The following is a 24,146-nucleotide window of genomic DNA, read 5'->3' as shown; positions in this document are numbered from 1 at the left end:
TTTGCACACAGGCTTTTACAGACAGTCCTAAGAGGAATTACAAAATTGTAATTCACTGTAATTCTATTTTCATAGCAAGCTGTACACAGTATACAGGGTAGTAGAGTCCATACGCTTTAGACTCGCTTTCATCTCTGAATATAGCTTTTTCTCCCAAAAGTCAGTCTATAGGAATGTTAAAGGGACAGGTTCACGGATAAGCGCATGCTCATTAATTAAATTACTTTTTCCCAATTTATTATTAATTCTATCGGTTAATAATCCCACTCTCATGTATCTCAGCAATCTCAGCGTGTATTTCAAAGTAGAAGTGTATTTCAAAGTAACCTGAAGTAGGATGGAGGAGTACTAAAATCGCAGAAAAAATTAGTGGATTATGCCAACAATACCAACGTTGAATTTATTGTTGACCCGAAGGTTTTATTCCATGGTTTATTAATTTACAGCTATTTGCACATAAGTTGATCAAGTGACTGCCAGGAGGAGTACGCAGATTGGTTCTTTGACAACATTATGACATGGTCATATTGCTTCCATAGACGATACAGCATGTCCCAGCAGAAAAATAGCATTTTGATAAATGAGCATGCGTTGAACCGTGAACCTGCCCCTTTAAACTCAAACAGGGCGGATGTTTCGTTGGACAAAAAGGCTGCAGAGTGAACAATATTATTATCAATATTTTTATCAAACGGCTACTTTATTTTTAAATATTTCAGCGTATTTCAGTAGCAGCAACTTATTTTTGAAATCCAACCGAGGATGGGGCCGATCTAAACATGCTTCAAGTGGGTTGTGCTTGAGTTATTGGCACAAAAACTGTCTGAACGAATGTTTTAATGAAGAAAATACGGCAGGGAGAAATGTTTAGAATTAACGTGAAAGAGAAAATTTTAATATTTGCGATGAATAGGATCAGATGGGCCATTACCAGACTAAGGGGCCTCAACCTAAGTCCGTTACCGGCTCAACTAGTTTCATCCAGTGTCGTTACACACTGTATGTACCCTTCTACCTAGTAGTTCCTTTCTTTGCAAACACAAAAAATGAGCTAAAAGCTGCCTTAAAATAACCAAAAAAATTATCATTTTTTATCCACAATAGATTGCACGAAATGACGTGATACGGCTCAGACGCAAATTAAAGGTTTATCAATTCTTGTTTCGTGCCTGGAAAAAAACCGAAAGACAAATATTTGGAATGGATATTTTACGAGCAACCTAATATGCAGACGGGACTCAATTTCTGTAGACATTGAGGCATTAAAAAAAAACTGGTATTGGACGACGCAATAGCCAGCCCTTCGACAAAAATAGCTCTTAAATAATCAAGAATGGTAGAGAAGCAACAAGTGAAAATATAATGGACCTCTTCGATAAATTGAGTCAAGCGATTCCGGAGGATAGATCGGCCATTGGATCGACGCATGCGTACTCAAAGTGCAACCGACAGAGTCGTCGCAGGGCTTTCTTGTTGACAAAATGGCGCGAAAAGTAACCCTTTGCAGAAATATTGGCGAACAGAACGAAAATCTTGTTCACCAAATTTTCCGTAGTCAATAAAACCGGAATAATTGTTCACACGGATCTGAATGCATGCAAGCTATCTATTTTAAGCGATTAAATCCTCCGCCTCTTTTGTAATATTTCTGTCGTCTACAATGTTCAGAAGTTTCTCCACCCTATATTTGAAAAGCGGAAAAAGCTGACGAGGGCAAGTTTTGACGCCGGTTAAATATCAAGAAGTAGTTTCACCGACAATCATATTAATGAATTGTGGACGGTTGGGATTAAAGCCGTACTATTCAAAAGCTTCAATTTCCACTTAATCGAAAACTCTGGAAAAAATTAAAGGCCAAACAATTGCTTTAATCAACAGGATCAGTGGTAAAATAAGAAGCACTGGAGCACTGGCTATTTATATGTGCGGTAAAATAAAGAATCTATCCTAACTGTCTGTCTCTCCTAATACTTAAGTCGAGCTGCGACAGTTTGGGTAATTCTAATTTTATCAGTCCACTACCGTGTTTTCGCGAGAGTTAAATAGGTTTTGCATTGATGTACACTACAATCTATTACTTTCCTTAGGGAGAGAAGAGCGAGTGAAATACCCGCATATACTGTCAATTCTTGTTTTTTATCGACTGCTGAGCCCCAAACATATGGACGCGCTGACGTGCAACTAAAGTATGTTTCGTTATTTTTTATTTAGTGCCGAGTTACCAAATCCTTTCTTTCTCGTTTTTCTTTTTACCCACTGCCGAGCTGCCAAATATAGGGACCCTGACATGGGCCTAATACAGGTTCTTTAGATGCCTTGTCGAGCCAAACGAGTCATCAATAAACACAGCTTCAAAGGCGGACTTGAATAAAGTTTTGGTTTGGCGTTTCGCTCTAAGACCACATGCAATGCGGTACGTTGAGGAGTCTTGCTTCCAGCGGGAAACCCAACTCAATTATTCATCAAAGAATCTCCGCCAAAACTATACAGTAATTGCTACGCTTGTTCACTGAGCATGTGGCCGTGAGAACAAAATACCAGCTCTAAATTTGTTTTTTCATTAATGCACTCAACAATAAGATTCTGGTGGCTTCGAGGTGGGGTGGTTAGTTCGGTACTCGTTTAAGACAGAGTGCTTTCTTGTTTTGTAAATAAAACTTGCCTCTGCTGGTCGCGAAATAAATAACCACATATAAAACTTTTAATTCATTTGCAGTGTTTAAAGGATCGCGGCACCTTTGAGGCAAATTCGGCAAGGCTTGTATAGATCTATTACAGCTGCAACAAAAACAATTATCTTTGCCCCTGTATTATATTTATAGCTTTTGAATTTGAATCAAATTTAATGCTTCTACATGTTCTTCTTATAAAGAAGGGTTTTTCACTTTTATCAGCGATTCAAAAGATTTCTCTACAAAATAGGTCCATTAATACAGTTTTTTAATGGGTATTTGCCCCGGGCCTAATTCTTTATATAAACGAAAGAGTTACCAGGAAATCTTTTTTAAATATTCTTCGGTTTTAAAGAAATTTTTACTTCCGAGGAAAACCTTTCGTCGACTTCAAATTACCAAGTTTTGGAACCAGCTGGCAACTCCGAACGGAGATACGCCGCCGGAACGAAAAGTTGAATTGAAATTAGGCTTTGCTTGGGGAAAGTTCTACTTCTCTCCAGTCTCCCCCTGCCAGCCTACGCAATAGAAAAATCAAATAGCTCTTAAATAGTAGAAAAGCCAGCTTTATGCACGGAATTGCGTAGCCGGGACTTTGATTAAAGGGGTAAAACTGTTCTACTAGAAACTAAGCGACATAAGAAAATATAATATGTTAGTACTATAGGAAGAAATCCCCTCAAGAGACATATATTTAGCTTGTAGGAAATTAGCGAGGGGATGTTCAAGCGTTCGCTACACGCGTGTTTGACTTTCTTCTCATACTGCGAACCATTTAGACTACTTACGAATTCTCTGTAAAGAATTCATTAATTTCACGCATTCTATTATAAAAATGATTCTCTCAATTCCTATTTTTACAAACACTAAATTTACTTTCATTCCGCATTTAGTTTTTAGAATCGCTTGCCAGATGTTCCCTACCTCAAGCAAACACCATAAGATGCTGAGCAAAAATATTTCATTTCACGTTCCATAAACAAGTTAAATGATGTTGCTGTTGTTGTTGTTGTTTGAGCAGTTTTACTGCTGATGTTTCTAACTTATTTCAAAACATCTTCGTTGGCGAGCGTTTTTATTGGTCACGACAGAACGTTAATAACTCACAACGGGAGAGACATAGTTGCAAACTTAACCTTGTTTGCCAAAGATGGGCGTTGACGACCTTGCTCGTGTGTGGCTTGAATACCTCTTCTTGTCACCCGGGTTGTCAATGCCCCATAGCAAGTTGGATGCCGTGCGTTTTGGAGCCGTTCCCGTGCGTCAGTTTAGCGTACATACGTGCATGTGTACGTGCATAGCTGCACAGCTGCGACGAACAACTCAATTGTTTGCTCGCAACTAGCAATAGTAATAACAAGAACGCGAAATAATACTTACTTAAACTAGGGTGATTTTCATTGGTTTTTTTCCTGCTCGGTTGAATAGACTGAAGAACGATTAAGAACTGCTTCATTCAGTTTAGCGTATCATGGGAAAAAATTCTAAAACTTGACCTTTTTATATGAAGACCAACAACACAGCTTTCCCACCGTGCTGCCAAAAACCAGCTATAATGTTCAAGGCAGATCAAGCTACGGAATATGTTATACTTTTCTGGCTTACTTTCCATCTTCTCGGAGGGCGTGCGAAACTATGTTGAATAAATGAAGTCTAAAAAACCTTCCATGGCAACGTTTCATTATTACGAGAAAAGGACTTCGAATGCCATATATTCATTGCCTAATCTATTTGCTGGTGACAAAATCAGAAAATCGAAATAAATATTGTAGCTAAGTCAAAAATAATAACAAGTTGGCCTAATTGTTCCAATGCTCTTTAACGACAAATATCTGAGCTTATCGGAGCAGGGTTACCATTCACTGGAATAAAAACAAAAAATTCTGACAATTGCCTGACTTTTCTTTGACCTCTAAACGATTTCTCGTTATCTTTCATTTCACATTTTCTTCAGCTTCTTTAGAAGACCTTAACTAATCTCATCTTCGTTTTCGATCTCTTTATACGTTTTTCAAACAATCTACAATTCGTTCAAGTCTTGTTCAAGATGTTATAAAGTATCAAAATCAGTCTACTTAATTTTTTTTCCACATGAAAATGGCTTTTGCCAGTGATCTTCAGGAAACTATGACAACCTCAAGTAAACTTCCCAGACTTTCCATCAACTTTACCGAGAGGATAGATTTTTCTTCACGTTTTGCAAATACTTCGACCTTAAAAAAATTTCTTTAGTTTCCCTTATAGTCACAGCCCTTAATCTATCTACGAGCTGAAGCGATGAATTCGACATTGATTGAACGAAGAAACTGACACTCTTTCATTCTAAACATTCCTTAACATCACAACATATGGGGAAAGTATTTTTGAAACACGCAGAGCAGTCCGTGAGATGGATAGGAGGTATTTGTAGCCATCAGTACGTACGCAAGAGTAATATTTAACTAAGACGACTGTATATATTTAATTGATGAAAGACAAATGTTGACGCTGCTGACAGGTTGCGACAGGAAAGAGGATTGAGTCGGCGATGAAAGAAAGGATTTTACGTTGGGAAAGCAAAACCACAGGTTCACCAGGGTTCACGGCCAACCGCATGTTAACCCTTTCCCAGAAGTAACAAAAGTCAAAAGTTGCCTAATTTCCAAATTTCATTTTGTAAATGCTAAAAAAAGTAAATAGTACCAGATGAAAGTATTCGCAAAGAGGTTCAATTTGAATGGTCACACTGCAGCATCTTGATTACCGACTCAAAAGTTAGAACCACCTTTCAAGACTCCACCTTTCTTTCACCCTGGGAGGGACAGGGTTAAGAGTTTTTAACCCGCAGCTAGTTGCCTAGCAACAGCTAACTTTTCTCCTGCAACAAACATTCGGGCGGGACAAAACACACACTCTGGGGGGAGGGCACTGCAATATATGGGTAATGGTAGTTACATGCGGCTGAGGCCAGTTTGGTCTAGGTGATGCTTTATGCACGGAAAATTAAACTGGTTCAAAATACCTTGGTGCTCTTAGATGTCTTCGCTCCGGGGCCTCGAGTGGCGGCTCTTTTTGACCGCTCTTCAGAGAGACCCTTGTCAGGATGTTCCAGATACTCTTCAGTCCTGAAGGAGAGCCTTATCTCATCTAAACAGTGCATCAGTTCGTACGTCTGAGAGCTGGAGAAAATGACCTAGACGAGGAAGGAACGGGTTTCGTGTTAAAAGAACTGCCAGAACTGGCCCCCATTTCAGTAACAATAAAAAGAGATTCAAAATAACAGACTCAGATTTTATTTGTGAAATACGGAAACATGAACATTTCAGGTTAACGTCCGCACAGGAGGTTTTATTTGAATGGTCACAACACAGAATCTTGCACCAAGACGCTTAAAGTTAGAACCAGTTCATGAAGCCACAATGGGAAAGTATTGCTGAAGAGGTTTCATTTCAATCACGACACATCATAGAATTCATTTTAAAACTGACGTTTTCGCTGCCGTTGCCGTCGTCGATGCTAAAGCTCCCTAATGAGGCTTAGGGACGAGGCAAGCTGCACACCAGACTCTAGGCTCTATTCTTGGTTTGCAACCACGTGACAAGGCGGCCATGTTGGTGGTAAATAGAATAAAATTGTTTCCGAAGAATTTACACAAAAAGAGAGAGAAATGCTATTGTCCCTGACCACCAACATGGCCGTTATAACGTCACGTGCAAACCAGTAATGCCCTGGATATATTTTGTTGTTCATTACAGCAAGTAGTTCATTATTGATGAAAATCAGAAAAAGAGAACGAAAGAAAAAAGAAGCAAACGCATCCAAAATCTCCTACCTCTTCGTGTTCCAGAAGCGGTATAGCGTCTGTTAATAAAGTCAACCACAACCTAAAACAAAAGCAGCAAATGAAGTACGAATTATAGACTGGTAAATACAATTTACTAGGGGCGCTTTCCAAACGTCAGAAACGGCCGGCCTACAGACCGGTCATTTTTGGAATCTGGAATCCTGGGTTTTGGAATCCGGAATCCCACTAACGATTTGAATCCGGAACCCCAATTCCACAGACAAAGAATCCACAATTCAGTACCTGGAATCCGAAATCCACGGCGTGGAATCCAGAATCCAAGATTGTCTTGGATTCCGTTACATAGGGCAACATCAACAAGTAGACGTAAAACAATCGTCACTTTACTGGACTAAGAAACGCTTTGGGAGGCAGGGTAAAGGAGAATAAAGGGTACGGGTGCGCGAAGAGCGCGCGAGGTTTCTCTTTGCTCCCTCGCGTTCCCTTTGCGTGTTAAGGATCCCCAATTTCCCTTCGAACGCCTTCTACGCAGTAAACTGGTTACATTTAATAATTTCATAATTGAGAAAGTCACAAGTAGTATTGCAAAACGACACAAAGAGTAAAAAAATGACAAAAATAACTGAGTGACAAGGAACCTAGACAATAATTATTTTGGACTGTAAATTTTAAAAACTGTAAATGTTAAAACCAGCAACAAACTGTATTTTCATTGAATTTGTAAATACTGGAACTGAATTGTCTGGGATTCTTAAACAGTTTTTAAAAGAAACTTAAAAAGTTCGAGTATACAATTGCTTTCATCCTCACGAGTAGTTTACACTCGTAATTGTAAGTGCCTTGAGGTATCTGAAAACTCAGTCCGGGGAATTCATCCTCGATGTTCTTGGAGCACGAGTAAGCGTTAGCAAAAGGGCAGTACTATAGACGGTGCAGTATAAGCGAGGTGTAGTTCAGAGAACTAGAAAGACAGGAAACGAGTTTTGTTTCTGCACTTCTTATGACATAACCTTTAAAAACGTTGTTAAGCTGAGGGCAATTGAAACTGAAACTAAATGCTCTAAGAGTGGATGAAGCTGCTAAGCGATCAAGCATAGTTCAAGGTGTCCATTCATTATTTTGCATATAAAACAATGTTTAATCCATCAAAAGTGGCTGCTACAGTTTGTTTCAAACTTCTGACACTCCAATTTTACGAATCCTTAGTGCTTAGAGATCCAGCATTGCTTAAAGTTCTCATTCTACATTTTGCATTAGAAACAATCATTAATTTCAATTGGTAACACCATCAAAAATGGTCGCCTCAGTTCGTTTTAATCTTTCGGTGTCCATTTCTCCAATTTTGCGGATCATTAATGCCTTAGAATTTTTTTAAAATAGCAATTACTATCGTTTCCGATGATAATCGCAAAGTTTCCATTGATTCTTAGATCATCTTCCATTCGGCAGATTCACCTGAAATCGCGTGACTCTGATTCGTCGGCCCAACAAAACACAGGGGGTGTTCATTCTAAGAACAAGGGGAACGCACTTATCCAGCCCTGCAATTAATCAATAATTACTGCCAATGCAAAACAAAAACCACAGCCATATCGACTCCAATATCGTTAATGGTGTTTAATGGTACCACCAGTCTGCTCCCGGCTTTGGCTTTCTCCGCCAACCAAAGCCATATTGGACCACATCGAAGCAAACCAAAGCGTGCCGCTTTGTTAGTTGTGCACGCTTAGTTAGCGATCCGTCATGCGATCGTAAACGGTACTTAACTCTTCATGAGAGTTTAAAGCCAAGCTAATTTAAACTGTCCGTGCACCAACGCCTCTCTATAACTTAATTCCCGTCTGTGAGGCTGCCATGCATAAGTTTGCGTGCAGGGTTGCATGCGTTTGAAAGAAAAAGCCGCCGTAAACCGCCTGCAGAAACAAACCACTTAAGATGTAATCTAACTGAAGACGCAAATATTAATGGCCGCAAACGAGGCGGAGAGGGTCTTGCCGAGGGGGCGGCATTTCTACATTTTTGTCAACAAGCCATGTATAGAAAGCTGAAAGCATGCGAACAAGAAAACCATTTCAACAACAACGCAATTAAGCGCAAAGGAGCCTTTTCTCTCGATAGAATCACTAGGGAAGCGGTAGATCAAAAAAGAAAATGAGGGCACAAAGATCGAGCGACGAGGTTGTGGATATGGTGATATATTATCCACAGCTGTGGCGAACAGTGTTATTATTTAAACTTTGTAAAAGACCATTTTGCGATTTCGTCCCTCGAATATTTATGTAAGTCGACTTGTGGGTACGCCTACACTATTATTATGCGTTTTACTGTCATGCAAGAAAAGACTTCTGTGAAAACGGTATGGAAAGAGCTTAAACATCACACTTCAAAGACTTCCGACAACAAAGAAAACATCCTACGTCTTATTTTTAAAAATGTTAAAAGTAGACATGACCTTATGATAATTTACTTAAAATTCAAGATTTCAGCCATCACGTGCAAGAAAATAGATAATGCTGACACTCCAATTTTACGAAGATAAGATAAGATTCCATCCACAAACCAGAAACAAACGATCTTGTGAAGCACAATAAACGGTAAATGCAAAGAAGAGCATTTACCCTTCGAGTAAAGGTTTCCTCCACCGAACGTAGCATAGCTATCGGCGGAGAAAACCCGGCATTTCTCGGTGGGTATAGAAAGTTCTGCTCGCTCAGGTGTCTTCAAAATGTACAACCGATTTTTATGATTAGTTATTGGGAGTCGATCAACCGGATCGAAATTTCGATTCAGTATGAAGGGGATTATGACTTCGGGTGCGTTCCTCTGGGATGATCCGGATCAGGATCGGTGATCCGAGATCACTCGGATCATGGTAGATCAAATGAACCGATGAATCTACTCTGGACAAGAATTTATCGGGTTCATTTGATCTACCGGCATGATCCGAGTGATCTCGGATCACTGATCTTGAACCGGATCATCTCAAAGGAAAGCACCCTTAGTTCCTCGGTACGGTTGTTCAAAACTTTTATTTGAACAACGTTGAGTATTTCAACCAAGATTCAAACAATAGAGCCGCTTGTTGAACGTGATCAACAATTATTCAAACGTCAACACAATATAGCGTTTACAAGCTTGCTAGACAACCGTGAAGCAAATCGACTGCTGGAAAGGTATAGAAATCGCGTAAGACAACGAATAATTAAGTTCTCACGTGACAAGCACGTGAGCAAGTCCCAGTATCCGGCTTTGTGACCACGCAACCTACAGATTCTGATACTGCCAAAGACAGCTAAAATAACTGAAATAACACATTCTGGACTTTTCTTTGCTTTGAGTTTAGCTCAGACTTGGAAGATAAGACACCAAAAAACAAAAATAAAGTAAATGCAAGAAAAGCAGCAAAAACTCAGACAAGACAAGACAAGCCAAGAAAACTCAGTCTAATTTAAGTTCTGGACTGCCTTGACAAAATCAAATTTTAAGAACTGTATTGACGTTTATCAACACCCATCCCCGTTATCCCGAACTTTATCTTAAAACTGCGTTAATCACTTTGCTTTGTTTGGTTCTTGCTCTTGGGACGGAAACAAAGTGCCCCTGTAAGCTAAACTCGTTTTTTGGGAGAAATTAGAAACCTAACCTTGGTTTGAAAGCATTTCTGGAAGGACTCTTTGTTGATTGAGACCGGCTATACTCGGTTTCATAAACAATCTAAATTATAAACGGCTGTATGAAATCTCCTTAACAAGCTTTAGTCGTCTTGAAGAGGGTGAGAGTTTATCGACGGAGCGGCTTATTCTAAAATAAGAACCGAATCACAGACAAAGAAGCAAATTAAACTTGATACTACGTAAAAAAAATATGTTAACAACTATGCGAGTCATACCACTCGAAAGAGCTAAAGAGAGCAAGCAAGCTTTCTTCTAGATGATAACAAGCTGATTTCATTGTTACTTGCTATACAAAACAGAGAGCCTAGTCTGGGGTAACCTATTCTTGTAGGCTGGCTAAGGTAGTTTTAGGACTGGTGAACAGAGTTAAAACACTTCAGAAAGTTAACAGCTATAAATAAAGCGGCACAGACTGAATAGATATTAAAATAGTATTACCGTATAATCTTTGACAGATTAGTACATATTATCACACCTAAAAATGCTTGATAGTTTCAGCTGACGAAATCCTATGGTGTTACCGTTGAAGTAAAACCTCTTCGACAAAACTTTTTTTTTTTTTTACAAAAAGGTACGTTGAATTTTTTTTTTGAAACTTTGCATAATGGCCATTCCGGCTCTATTAGAAGTTAAAAGACAGACAACGCTCGTGGGAGTAGGATCATCATTAATCATAATCTTGTCCTGAAATCCTGTTTTAAAGCTGATAACTTGCGAACAACTATACGCATAGGCATAACTGTTCAAAGGTCATGACAAAAATATTAAGCGCGTGTGCCGGTCAGAATTGAATCGAAGGATTAATTGTCCAAGGAGAGAATTACGTCTAGTCTTAGAGCAGATTGAGTTCTTTTGATGTAGTATAAAATTGGATAAATGGTGTGTACGCCAGGGGCCCCCAACGACTGTTTTCTGTAAAATACCTGTTCGGAGAAGCAAATATTGCCTAGAATTTACTATAACTTAAGGATAGCTAAAAATTTCTAATTCTAGATGGCCGTTCCATTCATGAAGAACCTTCGAAGCTTATGTAATAAATTGCCTATGATTTTCTGAAGTTTATTTTTTTACATTTCACTCCCCAGGTTAGGCTAGCTTTTTTTTCTAGAAAAAAGGAAACCTGAAATTTTCGGATTTAAAAATGTGATGGAGACAGGAATCAGAAAAATTCTTACTTTCGTAAAACGTTAAATTGCATTTAAAATTTTCGGGAAAACATACTAAAGCCCTTGTAATTTCGAAAAGACTCAAGTTCCCCTAGGATGACCGAAGAGATACAAATTTTATAGCTCCGCTTAGAATGCATTTCTAGAGATCTAAAAGTACTCTGGACAGCCGAAAACGTGTTTTCAATGTATTTAGCAGGAAACCGTCGTTGGGTGCCCCTGTATACGCCTTCTCCGTCACCCAGCCAAAGGCGGTGAAATAAACAGCGGAAGCATGATTCAAAAACGTGCCTGCACTTGCGGCAAATCAGATAAAGAACAACCTGGAAAAAATGGGCTTCGTACATAGCCATGATGTTTGTTTTATTACTTTGAAAAACGACTCAAGACTCACCAAAAAGCCGAGGATTAGGGAGAGAAATACGAGAAATAAAAACTATGAAACATGTTGATTTCTGTACTGCTTGTTACGAAAAAAAATTCATAAGCTGTAATCCTCGTCTATCGCTGAACCCTAACCTAACTTGTGCTGTTTCGCTGTACGCAAAAAAAAATTTAATCCGATTACATACTTCTTACCACCCGGCATTATAGCACTGGAACGCTGTCAGGGCCGTTTCGATATTTTTTATATGTTTCCTTGCAAGTCCCCGGGATATTTGTCTATGGAAGAGGATGGTTAGGTATTTTCCTAACCAAGAAAAAGAAAAGTTGCGCATGTACAGACTTAAATAATTGTATAATATTTTTTTACTTTGTGAAAATTACTGTTGAGGGAGTAGATCTGGAAAGAAACAATCCACAACTAATCGCTCTTAAATAAGAAAGGCCCTATTCGGTGTACGTCACAGCAAACATCTTAGAGAAACGAACGAGAACAAATTTTCTTGTAAGGCTTCAAACTTAACCGTTTTACTCATGCGCAAACCGTTCTTTGGCAGAACTTTTAAATTTGCATAGTCCCATTTATTTCGCAGGCAAAATTTTTTCATAGGCTACTATCAACCTGAACGTTTTAACTATTTTTCGGAGCTCAAAGAAACTTCAAAAGAAACCCTCGACGGAAAATAGCTAGCAGCTGAATGCGACAGTAAGTACTTGACTCAGAGGCAAATGTCCGGAAGACGGTCGATAAAATCTTACGAGTTAAAGAACTTGCTAGACGGTTATAGTTTTGTTTGTCATAGTTCATAGCAACCCTATTGAACGAACGAATCGTCATTACTTTAACCTCCGTCCGGTTAGCTCAATTGGATAAGCGCCGGTACGCCGAGCGGGATGCTGCTGATTGAAACCCCGGCCGGACAAACACTCAGGAGAAAGTGCTGCCTTTGTAAAGACATGTGCAAAAGGTTAGGCTTTCTAGTCCTCTAGGATAAGGACGATAAACCGTAGGCCCCGTCTCACAACCCTTGCACATCTAAAATCTGTGGGGCGTTATAGAACCAACGCATTGTTCGTAAAGAGTATGGAACATAGTCCCCGGTGTGGTGGTCTATCTCTTCATGGGGGAGGGCGAGGGGGGAGGACTGTTACGGGCCAGCAGTATTTAGCGCCACGCGCTGTTGTGGTGACCCTGCCAAGAATTGGCGAACGTAAATACATAAATGTATAAATAAATAATATTGGAGAGGATAACGTCAATGGTAGCCTATTTTTGTGGGCAAGAGTAACGATTTTAGACTCGCAACAAAGAGAATTGTAGTTAGTCTTAAAAAATCTTGTATCAAAATTAATCAACTTGCGAACAACTAACATAACGTGTCGGCATGTCTTAGAATATGATAAAGATATGCGGCGCGTGTGTAGGTGAAAAGTGAAACGGATTATACGACCCAAAATAGAATTCCGTTCCAGTTTAAGGGCAGGGCTTTTTTCGATAAAGTGCGAAAGAGGATTAACTGCTTTTACACTTTCATCCAGGTTCGGGCGGTGGAATTAGCAGCTCAAGAATCATTTAAACATGCCAGAGAATGTGACAAGAATTTGATATAGTCGGTAGTATGTCTCCGCTGATGAACAACACACAATCTGCGACAAAATTATTGAGACAATGGGGTAACTTCCGAGAACAAAAACAATCCAGACCCCTCCCCTGATGTATTGTATGAAGGGGGTGGGGGAGAGAGAGCTTCATTTTCTCCTCTTGAACTCGGCAAACTGTCGGAAAGGCCTTTTAGGGCAAAGGCTCTCACTAATTTTGCCGCCGATTGGAGGTAAAAGGCAAAATGACAAAAAAGGGGAAAAAAGGCTTCGGATGTGGTCTCTGAGAGGTGGTCATGACGTTGTGCTTTTTAGGTTGTTTTATTAAAGCCAGTTTAGAGGGCAGAAATATAAGACGTTTGGTGACTTTAAGGAGACTCGCACCCATTTTTCAAGGGCTCACCTCTTCGTGTTTGATGCCCCATTACTTTGGCTGTAGTGCATTACGAAAAAGGCACAATGTCAAACAATGTACCTAAAATTGAGCTTAATTTTAATAGAACAGGTTTTGTTGACATCGCCGCTTCCATGGCAACAGAATAACGGTGGCGCATTGGGAATTTTCTCGAAATCTAGCAATAATCCGTTAAAATCCTCTAGTGTAATAATAATTTTGTCCGTTGCCTTTACCTTGGCAAGGTTTGAAAAAATATAAGAGAGCGTTTTTGAAATATAACGTTCTTAAAATTGCGCATTTTCACTTTTTGTTTAGTTAATCATCAAAAATGATGATTTACAGCGCTTATCTTCGATAAGGATAGCGGACGGCGGACGAACATCAAATTTTAGACTTCAAGTCTATAGCTTAAATATACCGACTTTTGAGGGAGATGATTTGGTATTCCTGGGGAATTTGACAAGGAAAAATCGCCTTAAAAATACTTTCAAAAACAATGTCAATGCAAATTTTTGGGGTAAAGAAGTGTTTAAGGGCAATGCAAAAGTGGCGTGTTTTTTTTTCCAAGCAAGGTAGTTGGTAGAATGTGTAATTCTACACCTCTTCCACGAGAACAATGATTTTAATTAAAGCAGCATTAATGTATAACACAGAGGGATTCAGTTATCAAGGCCTAGCCCATCGTAACCCCACAAGAGAGATAGCGACAAGTCTACCTTACCTCTGCGGGGCAAGCTTTGATGTCAGCAGCGAGATCAGCAGATGAGCAGCTTCATGAAACTTGCCTTCTTCGTACATCTTATGAAACTCGCGGTACTTCCCTGAGGTAAAACACATTATGATCAGTAACTAATGGAAGACGTATTGAAACGGACGAGAGAAAAGGTTATCGATGAAGATTTAAAAGCAGGAACTGAAGGATTTCAGTATTCTTATGACAAAAACAAAAAAAATTGCAAAAGCCGTTGTAGTCTTAATAGAAAATATGCGGTTTGGTTTTGCCATGATCGATTTTGACAAAAATGCGTTACCCTCTCAGGCAGTGACATCGTGACTTGCTCGTGTTCGTTTCCTCGCGCGCCTGGCGCTGATGACATGCTTTATCCCGCGCTCAGAACAGGTTTTTTTTTCCCGCGCTTATTGCCAGTTGCATGCATTTTCTAGCGCGCTTGATGCCAGTTACATGCATTTTCTCGCGCTTTGGTGCTGGTGACATATCTTTTTACGCGCTTATCGTCAGTTGCATGCATTTTCTAGCGCGCTAGATGCCAGTTACATGCATTTTCTCGCCCTTTGGTGCTGGTGACATATCTTTTTCCGCGCCTATCGCTAGTTGCATGCATTTTCCCGCGCTTTGGGGCTGGTGGCATATCTTTTCCCGCGCTTATGGTCAGTTGCATGCTTTTTCTCTCGCGCGTGATGCCGCTTGCATGCTTTTTCCCGCGCCTTGGCGTTGGCAACATTTTTTTTCCCGTCTTATGGCCAGTTGCATGCATTTTCCCGCGCACTTGGTACCGGTAGCATGCATTTTCAGTTGCTTTTTGTTACCTAGAAAAGTAAGCCGATCACTGAGAAGCATGGCAGATCCAAGATTATCGATCAAATCAAGATTGGAAAACCCGCCACTCTTGCAGTACTCTGATAAGAACCTGTACAGAGGAAAGAAATGCAAAAAAAACATTAAGGTAAAACTACGCTGACATGAACAAAGCCCTTTTCCTTATTCTTAGACACGGTCACTGCGATAAACCCTCATTCTGACGCTTCACAAAATGAGGTACCTTCGTTTTGACGTTTCCAAACGTTTTTTTCACTGACCCTTACCGAATGAGTTAGCTTATTACTGCTATAAGAACTTAATAAAAAAAATCCAAAAAATTTTAAATTTTACATTAAAAATTTCCTCACTCAGAGCGATTCAAGCTACAGTTTGAATCTCTCGAACTTCCTCAACGATTACGCTAACTGGCAGTTGAGATCACGTTACCGCCCTAGTAGAAGTCAAGATTTCATTTTGTATTTCAAAACTAAGTGCAACCAAGAGATCATAATAGGACAGTGTCCCAAGATGATCTCTTAGAGCAAACAATAAAATAGTGAGAAGTGTGACGTCACGTTACCATGGTAGCACTATTTCTGGATGACAACAAAACCAACGACGGCGGTGGCGCCAAAAAATATATGTTTCATATTAACAAACAACAACTTTGCACGTGCATCACGCTATTTTGTACATTTCTTTGCCGTCGTTGTCAAATTAAATGAAATTGAATAAGATAGGTGGAGTTTGAAATAGTGCGAATAGACTTTTAAGTGACTTTATCGGTTTTTTGTCATCCAAACATTTTGATACCATGGCAACGTGACGTAACGACCTCTCCTCTCTATGAACCCTATGCTCTAAATACCTTTCTGAAATAAATGCAGCAAACGTAGAATCCTGCAAAAAAAAAGAAAGAGAAAGGGAAATTTCAAAACTGCATTTTCATTCAAAAAAGTTTTTTACAAAATTTGAGAGTAATTACTTTTCACGACAAAATGATGGCGTTCGTGTGATACGTTGCACCACATACTCGTTCCCAGGGTTCTCTCCCACTCGTCCCCCAGAGCAAGAGAGAGGATGAGTCGAAGAGAACCCTGGGACGAGGATGGCTGTACAAATCATTTGGTTGCCGGATGTACCTTTTTAAGGTGTTGTCTAATATTCATAGAAATAAGATCCATGAAGCAGTACTTTGCTGTGCCGTTAGGTTGATGGGTGCACTGTGGTGCTGTTGGTTATACTGTGTAAAGTGGGTATGACGTTTAGTTTTATCCCTGAATGTAGCCTTTTAATAGAGACGAAAAGTCTGACGTCACGTTACCATGGTATCAAAATTTCTGGATCACAACAGTAGGGAGCTTAAGCAAGGAAGACGGCGACAGCGACAGCGACGGCAACGAGAACGGCAAAAAAGCAATAGCTTTATATTATTAAAACAACAACTTTTCATGTGCATCACGCTTTCTTATACACTTCTTAGCCGTCGTCGTACGACTGCCGCATGAAACTTCCTAATTTTACGCGCCCTCTTTATGGAGTACGTGAACACAACACCAAAAATTTTCTCTTCCCTTTTCAAAACTTAGAAATGGTTCTTTCGGATTCAACCCCAGAAAATTTCGCCAAATTTGACGAATTAAACGAAATTGATTAAGATCGATGAAGTTTGAAACAGCGGGAATTTACCTTTTAAGTGACGTTCATGTCGCTACCATGGCAACGTGACGTAACGACATCTCCTCTCTATAGGCCCTTCCCGTGTTCCAAACGTCCTCGCTTTCAAAGTGAGGTTAAGCGCAAAACATTCATGCAAAAATAAGTTTTGCCCGCAAGAAAGAACAAAGACAAAGACTTCGCCCCCTCTTACCCTCGTTTTCAAAATAGGGTTGAAGCAACTTAAAAATTTTATCTTTGCCCACTATTAGAAGTTAAAGGGTAAAAGTATATTACCTTTGATCTGAGGCACCACGCTAAGGCCGCCCCCAATCTTCCACTTCGCATGGCCTTCATGCTCATACTCTTACAAATAGACTGGGCTAAGAAAAAGAGATACAAGAAAACTTACAAAACAAAAGTATTTATCGTGGCGTCACGTTACTGCTGACCACCCTTTTTTGGTTTATAACGTTCTTAGGTACAATTTTGCAGTTAACGTCATTCTAATGCTATGTTCACACTAGCGCCACGAAAAGCTATCCGTTGGAGTATGAACAGCAACGGCCCGGGGCAGCACAAGTCGTTCACACACATCGAACATCGTGCTAGCACTGTTGGCCGAGAGGGCTTGGTGGACTACATTCCAGTCCTAACTCCAAAATATTCACTTCCGTCTCACTGGGTTCCAGTCCTCGCTCCTACCAATTTACTTCCGCGTCGGACGTGTTCACACCGCACCAAAGTATGGCACAAAACCTATCCGATATGTGACTCTCCACTTTCGAGGTCGGCGCGGCGTAACTTCGCTCCGTTACAGAAATCGAGCCGAAATCACCGTTCTCATGTGTGAATTTTCGTGGGCACAATTTTGTAGTGAATGTGATTCTAAATCTACTGTAGTCAGAGCGGTCACGTTGTTGCTGACCGCTGACCGCCATTCTTGTTCTCGAACGTTCGTGGGCACAATTTTGCAGTTAATGTGATTCTAAATCTACTGTATCACGAGCGGTCACGTTATTGCTGACCACCTTTCTTGTTCTAGAACGTTCGTAGGCACAATTTTGCAGTAAACGTGATTCTAAATCTACTGTATCACGAGCGGTCACGTTATTGCTGACCACCCTTCTTGTTCTAGAACGTTCGTAGGCACAATTTTGCAGTAAACGTGATTCTAAATCTACTGTACTCGGGGCGGTCACGTTGTTGCTGACCGGCCATTTTGTTTTAACACGTTCTCAGGCACAATTTTGCAGTAAACGTGATTCTAAATCTACGTACTCGGGGCGGTCACGTTGTTGCTGACCGGCCATTTTGTTTTAACACGTTCTCAGGCACAATTTTACAGTAAACGTGATACTAAATCTACGTACTCGGGGCGGTCACGTTGTTGCTGACTGGCCATTTTGTTTTAACACGTTCTCAGGTACAATTTTGCAGTAAACATTATTGTAAATCTACTGTAGTCGGAGCGGTCACGTTGTTGCTGAAACCATTTTGTTTTAACACGTTCTCAGGTACAATTTTGCAGCAAACATTTCTCTAAATCTACTGTCGTTGGAGCGGTCACGTTTTTGGTGACCGCTGTCCTTGTTTTTACACTTTCTCAGGCACAATTTTTTCACAACACAAAAGGTCCGCTAACACTGTTGGAAGTTTATGGTATTAAAAAAATGTTTTATCTCTTCAAAAACGTTTAATATAACTCGAACTTTGGGTGTCTCGTAAGAGAGTTCTAAACGGTTTTTTTTGTTGTTTTTTTTTTTTCTACACAGCATAACATTTTCCACAGCACTTGTACCTCCGAGTTTAAATAAAGGCAAGGTGACGACTTGACCATTACAGCTGGAAAATAGTTCTGGCTAAAAACCTATCAAAACGTCCATACATTCACAGCGTTGTAACAAACATTATATGAAGGTTGCGCATCAAATAGGGGCAAAAATACATTATTTAAGAACCTTTTTAAAATGCGTTTAAATTATCTTTACTTCAAAATCACATCAAAAATAAATACAACAACAGTGCTACAACGTAACAAATTTGACAAATAGAATTTGTACAGTGCAATCTTTGAAGCTATGTTCTTGGTTGCTTTAACAGAAATCAGAAAGTACGGCGTATGCGACTAACTGATGCAAACGGATGAAAAAGTAAGATACATAACAAGGGACAGATAAAAACAAAAAGCTGTTATAATATCTTACAATATCTGACGAATACAATTTCATCGTTGTACTGACAAAAATACAAGTATACAAGAAGGAGAGCAATAAATTATACATCTGAGGAGCACAGTCTTCAATTTCAGTGTACTTAAGAATTTGGTTACAGAGAAATCAGTCATAGAAGAGTGAACCGTGTTAACTTACACTCTTTCTCCCACTGGCAAACTTCTCATTAAAGAGCTTTAGTGTTCCTTTTTATAACAACATTCAACGTTTATCTTCACTGTCGCTGGAGTTTTGCGCGCGATCTTTTTCCTTAAAGTACTCAAACAGTAGTTCGTAAAAGTCAAGCGGCTTGAAAATGTCCAGATATAAACGCTGTTGTGTCTCTAGGGGCAGCTTACTCATCGTTTCCTGCAAATGCTCTGGAAAGCGAGGAACCACATCGGCATAGATATTCTTCTCTGTATTCTCCATCTCGACCCTCTTCAAAGTTTACGAAACGGGTAGATCACACGCTGGAACGAACTCGCCTTGGTTTGGGACCAACTTAAAACAGCTTTTTCAAGGAGAAGTGACTCGCATATCACTGTATACCGAGGAGTCATTTGATGCATTTAATACAAAACAAAAGTAAGCCTATCACGTATTTTGAATGTGAGGAGGTCATTGGTGCTACAATTGAGATAATGGAGAGGAGAAGTCGTTACGTCACGTTGCCATAGTAGCAAAATTTCTGGATCACAACAAACCGAAAATTCACTTAAAAACTGAATTTGCAATGCTTCAAACTTCATCGATCTTATCCATTTTCATTTAATTTGTCAAATATTGGCGAAATTTTCTGGAGTTGAATCCGAAAGGCCCGTATCTGAGTTAACATAAAGAAAAAGAATATTTTTCCGATGTGTTTATCTACTCCATAAAAAGGGCGCGTCAAATAAGGACCTTTCATGTCGCAGTCGTGCAACGACGGCTAAAAAATGTACAAAAAAGCGTGATGAGTTTTTTTTGTTTTTCTTCTGCTAATCTAAACCTATTGCTTTTCTGCCGTTCTCATTGCCGTTGCCGTCATCGCTGCTTAGCTTCATGTTGCTGTGATCGAGAAATTTTGCTCCCATGGTAACGTGACGTCACACTTCTCCTTTCTATTTCAGCAGTATTTTTCTCAGTGTTCACTTCTCCTAATTGCATTTAAAATGAAAATTACACCGAGGGGTGCAGCACTAATTCCCTTTTTTCTCTTTCTCTCTCTCTGTCTCCCTCCCTCTGTACTCTCTGTATTCTCTAATAATCTGTGCACCAAGGTGTGATTACTGTAATATTATAAAAACCATTTGCATCTGTAATGTTTGCATTTGCCACTAGCCTATATTACATTATTTGTAATTTTTTCAAAGCCAATTCTTTCTTCTTTCGCTGATGTTTTTCAACGACCATTTCATTTTCACTACTGTATTGTTGCTGACTGGCCATTTTGTTTTAACAAGTTCTCAGGCACAATTTTGCAGTAAATGTGATTCTAAATCTACTGTAGTCGGAGCAGTCACGTTGATGGTGAAGCCATTTTGTTTTTAACACGTTCTCAGGCACAATTTTGTAGTAAACATCATTCTAAATCTACTGTAGCCGGAGCGGTCACGTTGTTGCTGACTGGCCATTTTGTTTTAACGCGTTCTCAGCCACAATTTTGCAGGAAACGTGATTCTAAATCTACTGTAGTCGGAGCAGTCACGTTTTTGGTGACCATGCACCATTCTTGTTTATACACGTTCTCAGGCACAATTTTTTCACGATACAATAGGTTCCCTAACACTGTTGGAAGTTTATGGTATTAAAAATGTTTTATCTCTTCAAAATAGTTAATACAACTCGAACTTTGCGTGTCTCTTAAGAGAGTTCTAACCGGTGTTTTTTTTTTATGTTATTTTTTTTTTTTGACACAGCATAACATTTTACACAGCACTTGTACCTCCAAGTTTAAAAGAAAAATAAAGGAAAGGTGAGGACTTGACCATTACAGCTGGAAAATGGTTCTGGCTAAAAACCTATAAAAACGTCCATACATTCATAGCGTAGTAACAAACAGCAAATGAAGGTTGCGCATCGAATACGGGCAAAAATACCTTATTTAAGAACCTTTTTAAAATGCGTTAAAATTATCTTTACTTCAAACTCACATCAAAAATAAATACAACAACAGTGCTACAACGTAACACATCTGACGAATAGAACTGGTACAGTGCAATCTTTGAAGCTATGCTCTTTGCTTTAACAGAAATAAGAAAGTACGGCGTATGCAACTAACTGAGATACAAGATACATAACAAGGGACAGATAAAAACAAAAAGCTGTTATAATATCTTACAATATCTGACGAATACAATTTCATCGTTGCACTGACAAAAATACGAGTATACAAGAAGGAGAGCAATAATTTATACATCTGAGGAGCACAGTCTTCAATTTCAGTGTACTTATGAATTTGTGTAAAAGGAAATCAGTCATACAAATAGTGAACCGTGTTAACTTAACACTCTCACTCTCTCTTGGGCAAACTTCTCATTACAGAGGTTTAGTGTTCCTTTTTATAACAACGTTCAACATTTATCTTCACTGTCGCTGGAGTTTTGCGCGCGATCTTTTTCCTTAAAGTACTCAAACAGTAGTTCGTAAAAGTCCAGTGGCTTGAAAATGTCCAGATATAAACGCTGTTGTGTCTCTAGGGGCAGCTTACTCATCGTTTCCTGCAAATGCTCTGGAAAGCGAGGAACCACATCGGCATAGATATTCTTCTTTGTATTCTCCATCTCGACCCTCTTCAAAGTTTACGAAACGGGTAGATCACACGCTGGGACGAACTCGTCTTGGTTTGGGACCAATTTCAAACAGCTTTTTCAAGGAGAAGTGACTCGCATATCACTGTATACCGAGGAGTCATTTGATGCATTTAATACAAAACAAAAGTAAGCCTATCACGTATTTTGAATGTGAGGAGGTCATTGGTGCTACAATTGAGATAATGGGGAGGAGAAATCGTTACGTCACGTTGCCATGGTAGCAAAATTTCTGGATCACAGCAAACCGAAAATTCACTTAAAAAGTGAATTCGCAATGTTTCAAACTTCATCGATCTTATCCAACTTCATTTAATTTGTCAAATGTTGACGAAATTTTCTGGAGTTGAATTCGAAAGGCCCGTATCTGAGTTAACATAAAGAAAAAGAATATTTTTCCGATGTGTTTATCTACTCCATAAAAAGGGCGCGTCAAATAAGGACCTTTCATGTCGCAGTCGTGCAACGACGGCTAAAAAATGTACAAAAAAGCGTGATGAGTTTATTTTGTTTTTCTTCTGCTAATCTAAACCTATTGCTTTTCTGCCGTTCTCATTGCCGTTGCCGTCATCGCTGCTTAGCTTCATGTTGCTGTGATCCAGAAATTTTGCTCCCATGGTAACGTGACGTCACACTTCTCCTTTCTATTTCAGCAGTATTTTTCTCAGTGTTCACTTCTCCTAATTGCATTTAAAATGAAAATTACACCGAGGGGTGCAGCACTAATTCCCTTTTTTCTCTTTCTCTCTCTCTGTCTCCCTCCCTCTGTACTCTCTGTATTCTCTAATAATCTGTGCACCAAGGTGTGATTACTGTAATATTATAAAAACCATTTGCATCTGTAATGTTTGCATTTGCCACTAGCCTATATTACATTATTTGTAATTTTTTCAAAGCCAATTCTTTCTTCTTTCGCTGATGTTTTTCAACGACCATTTCATTTTCACTACTGTATTGTTGCTGACTGGCCATTTTGTTTTAACAAGTTCTCAGGCACAATTTTGCAGTAAATGTGATTCTAAATCTACTGTAGTCGGAGCAGTCACGTTGATGGTGAAGCCATTTTGTTTTAACACGTTCTCAGGCACAATTTTGCAGTAAACATCATTCTAAATCTACTGTAGCCGGAGCGGTCACGTTGTTGCTGACTGGCCATTTTGTTTTAACACGTTCTCAGGTACAATTTTGCAGTAAACATTACTCTAAATCTACTGTAGTCGGAGCAGCCCCTTTTTTGGTGACCATGCACCATTCTTGTTTATACACGTTCTCAGGCACAATTTTTTCATGATAAAATAGGTTCCCTAACACTGTTGGAAGTTTATGGTATTAAAATGTTTTATCTCTTCAAAATAGTTAATACAACTCGAACTTAGGGTGTGTCCTAAGAGAGTTCTAACCGGTGTTTTTTTTTTTTTTTTTTTTTTTTTTTTTTTTTGACACAGCATAACATTTTACACAGCACTTGTACCTCCAAGTTTAAAAGAAAAATAAAGGAAAGGTGAGGACTTGACCATTACAGCTGGAAAATGGTTCTGGCTAAAAACCTATAAAAACGTCCATACATTCATAGCGAAGTAACAAACACCAAATGAAGGTTGCGCATCGAATACGGGCAAAAATACCTTATTTAAAAACCTTTTTAAAATGCGTTAAAATTATCTTTACTTCAAACTCACAAAAAAAATAAATACAACAACAGTGCTACAACGTAACACATCTGACGAATAGAACTGGTACAGTGCAATCTTTGAAGCTATGCTCTTTGCTTTAACAGAAATAAGAAAGTACGGAGTATGCAACTAACTGAGCTACAAGATACATAGTAAGGGACAGATAAAAACAAAAAGCTGTTATAATATCTTACAATATCTGACGAATACAATTTCATCGTTGTACTGACAAAAATACAAGTATACAAGAAGGAGAGCAATAATTTATACATCTGAGGAGCACAGTCGTCAATTTCAGTGTACTTATGAATTTGTGTAAAAGGAAATCAGTCATACAAAAAGTGAACCGTGTTAACTTAACACTCTCACTCTCTCTTGGGCAAACTTCTCATTACAGAGGTTTAGTGTTCCTTTTTATAACAACATTCAACGTTTATCTTCACTGTCGCTGGAGTTTTGCGCGCGATCTTTTTCCTTAAAGTACTCAAACAGTAGTTCGTAAAAGTCCAGTGGCTTGAAAATGTCCAGATATAAACGCTGTTGTGTCTCTAGGGGCAGCTTACTCATCGTTTTCTGCAAATGCTCTGGAAAGCGAG

At 39.2% G+C, this 24,146-nt stretch overlaps 1 protein-coding gene across 1 annotated transcript in view; it reads right to left on the bottom strand.

The window, feature by feature from the left end:
• LOC140941588 (nuclear pore complex protein Nup85-like) overlaps positions 1-24,146 on the bottom strand; it is a 60,438-nt gene that overhangs the window by 5,193 nt on the left and 31,099 nt on the right. The window contains exons 19-24 of the mRNA XM_073390608.1: positions 17,170-17,255; positions 16,085-16,116; positions 15,225-15,325; positions 14,398-14,497; positions 6,484-6,535; positions 5,674-5,844 (exon numbers count right to left, since the gene is read on the bottom strand). Of these exons, the coding sequence (XP_073246709.1) occupies positions 5,674-5,844; positions 6,484-6,535; positions 14,398-14,497; positions 15,225-15,325; positions 16,085-16,116; positions 17,170-17,255 (542 nt within the window). The remainder of the gene's footprint in view (positions 1-5,673; positions 5,845-6,483; positions 6,536-14,397; positions 14,498-15,224; positions 15,326-16,084; positions 16,117-17,169; positions 17,256-24,146) is intronic.

The sequence above is a fragment of the Porites lutea genome, chromosome 6 (genome assembly GCF_958299795.1).
Source record: "Porites lutea chromosome 6, jaPorLute2.1, whole genome shotgun sequence".
Taxonomy (NCBI): domain Eukaryota; kingdom Metazoa; phylum Cnidaria; class Anthozoa; order Scleractinia; family Poritidae; genus Porites; species Porites lutea.
The sequence above is the reverse complement of the archived record's forward strand: the minus strand, read 5'-3'. Positions and strand labels throughout refer to the sequence as shown.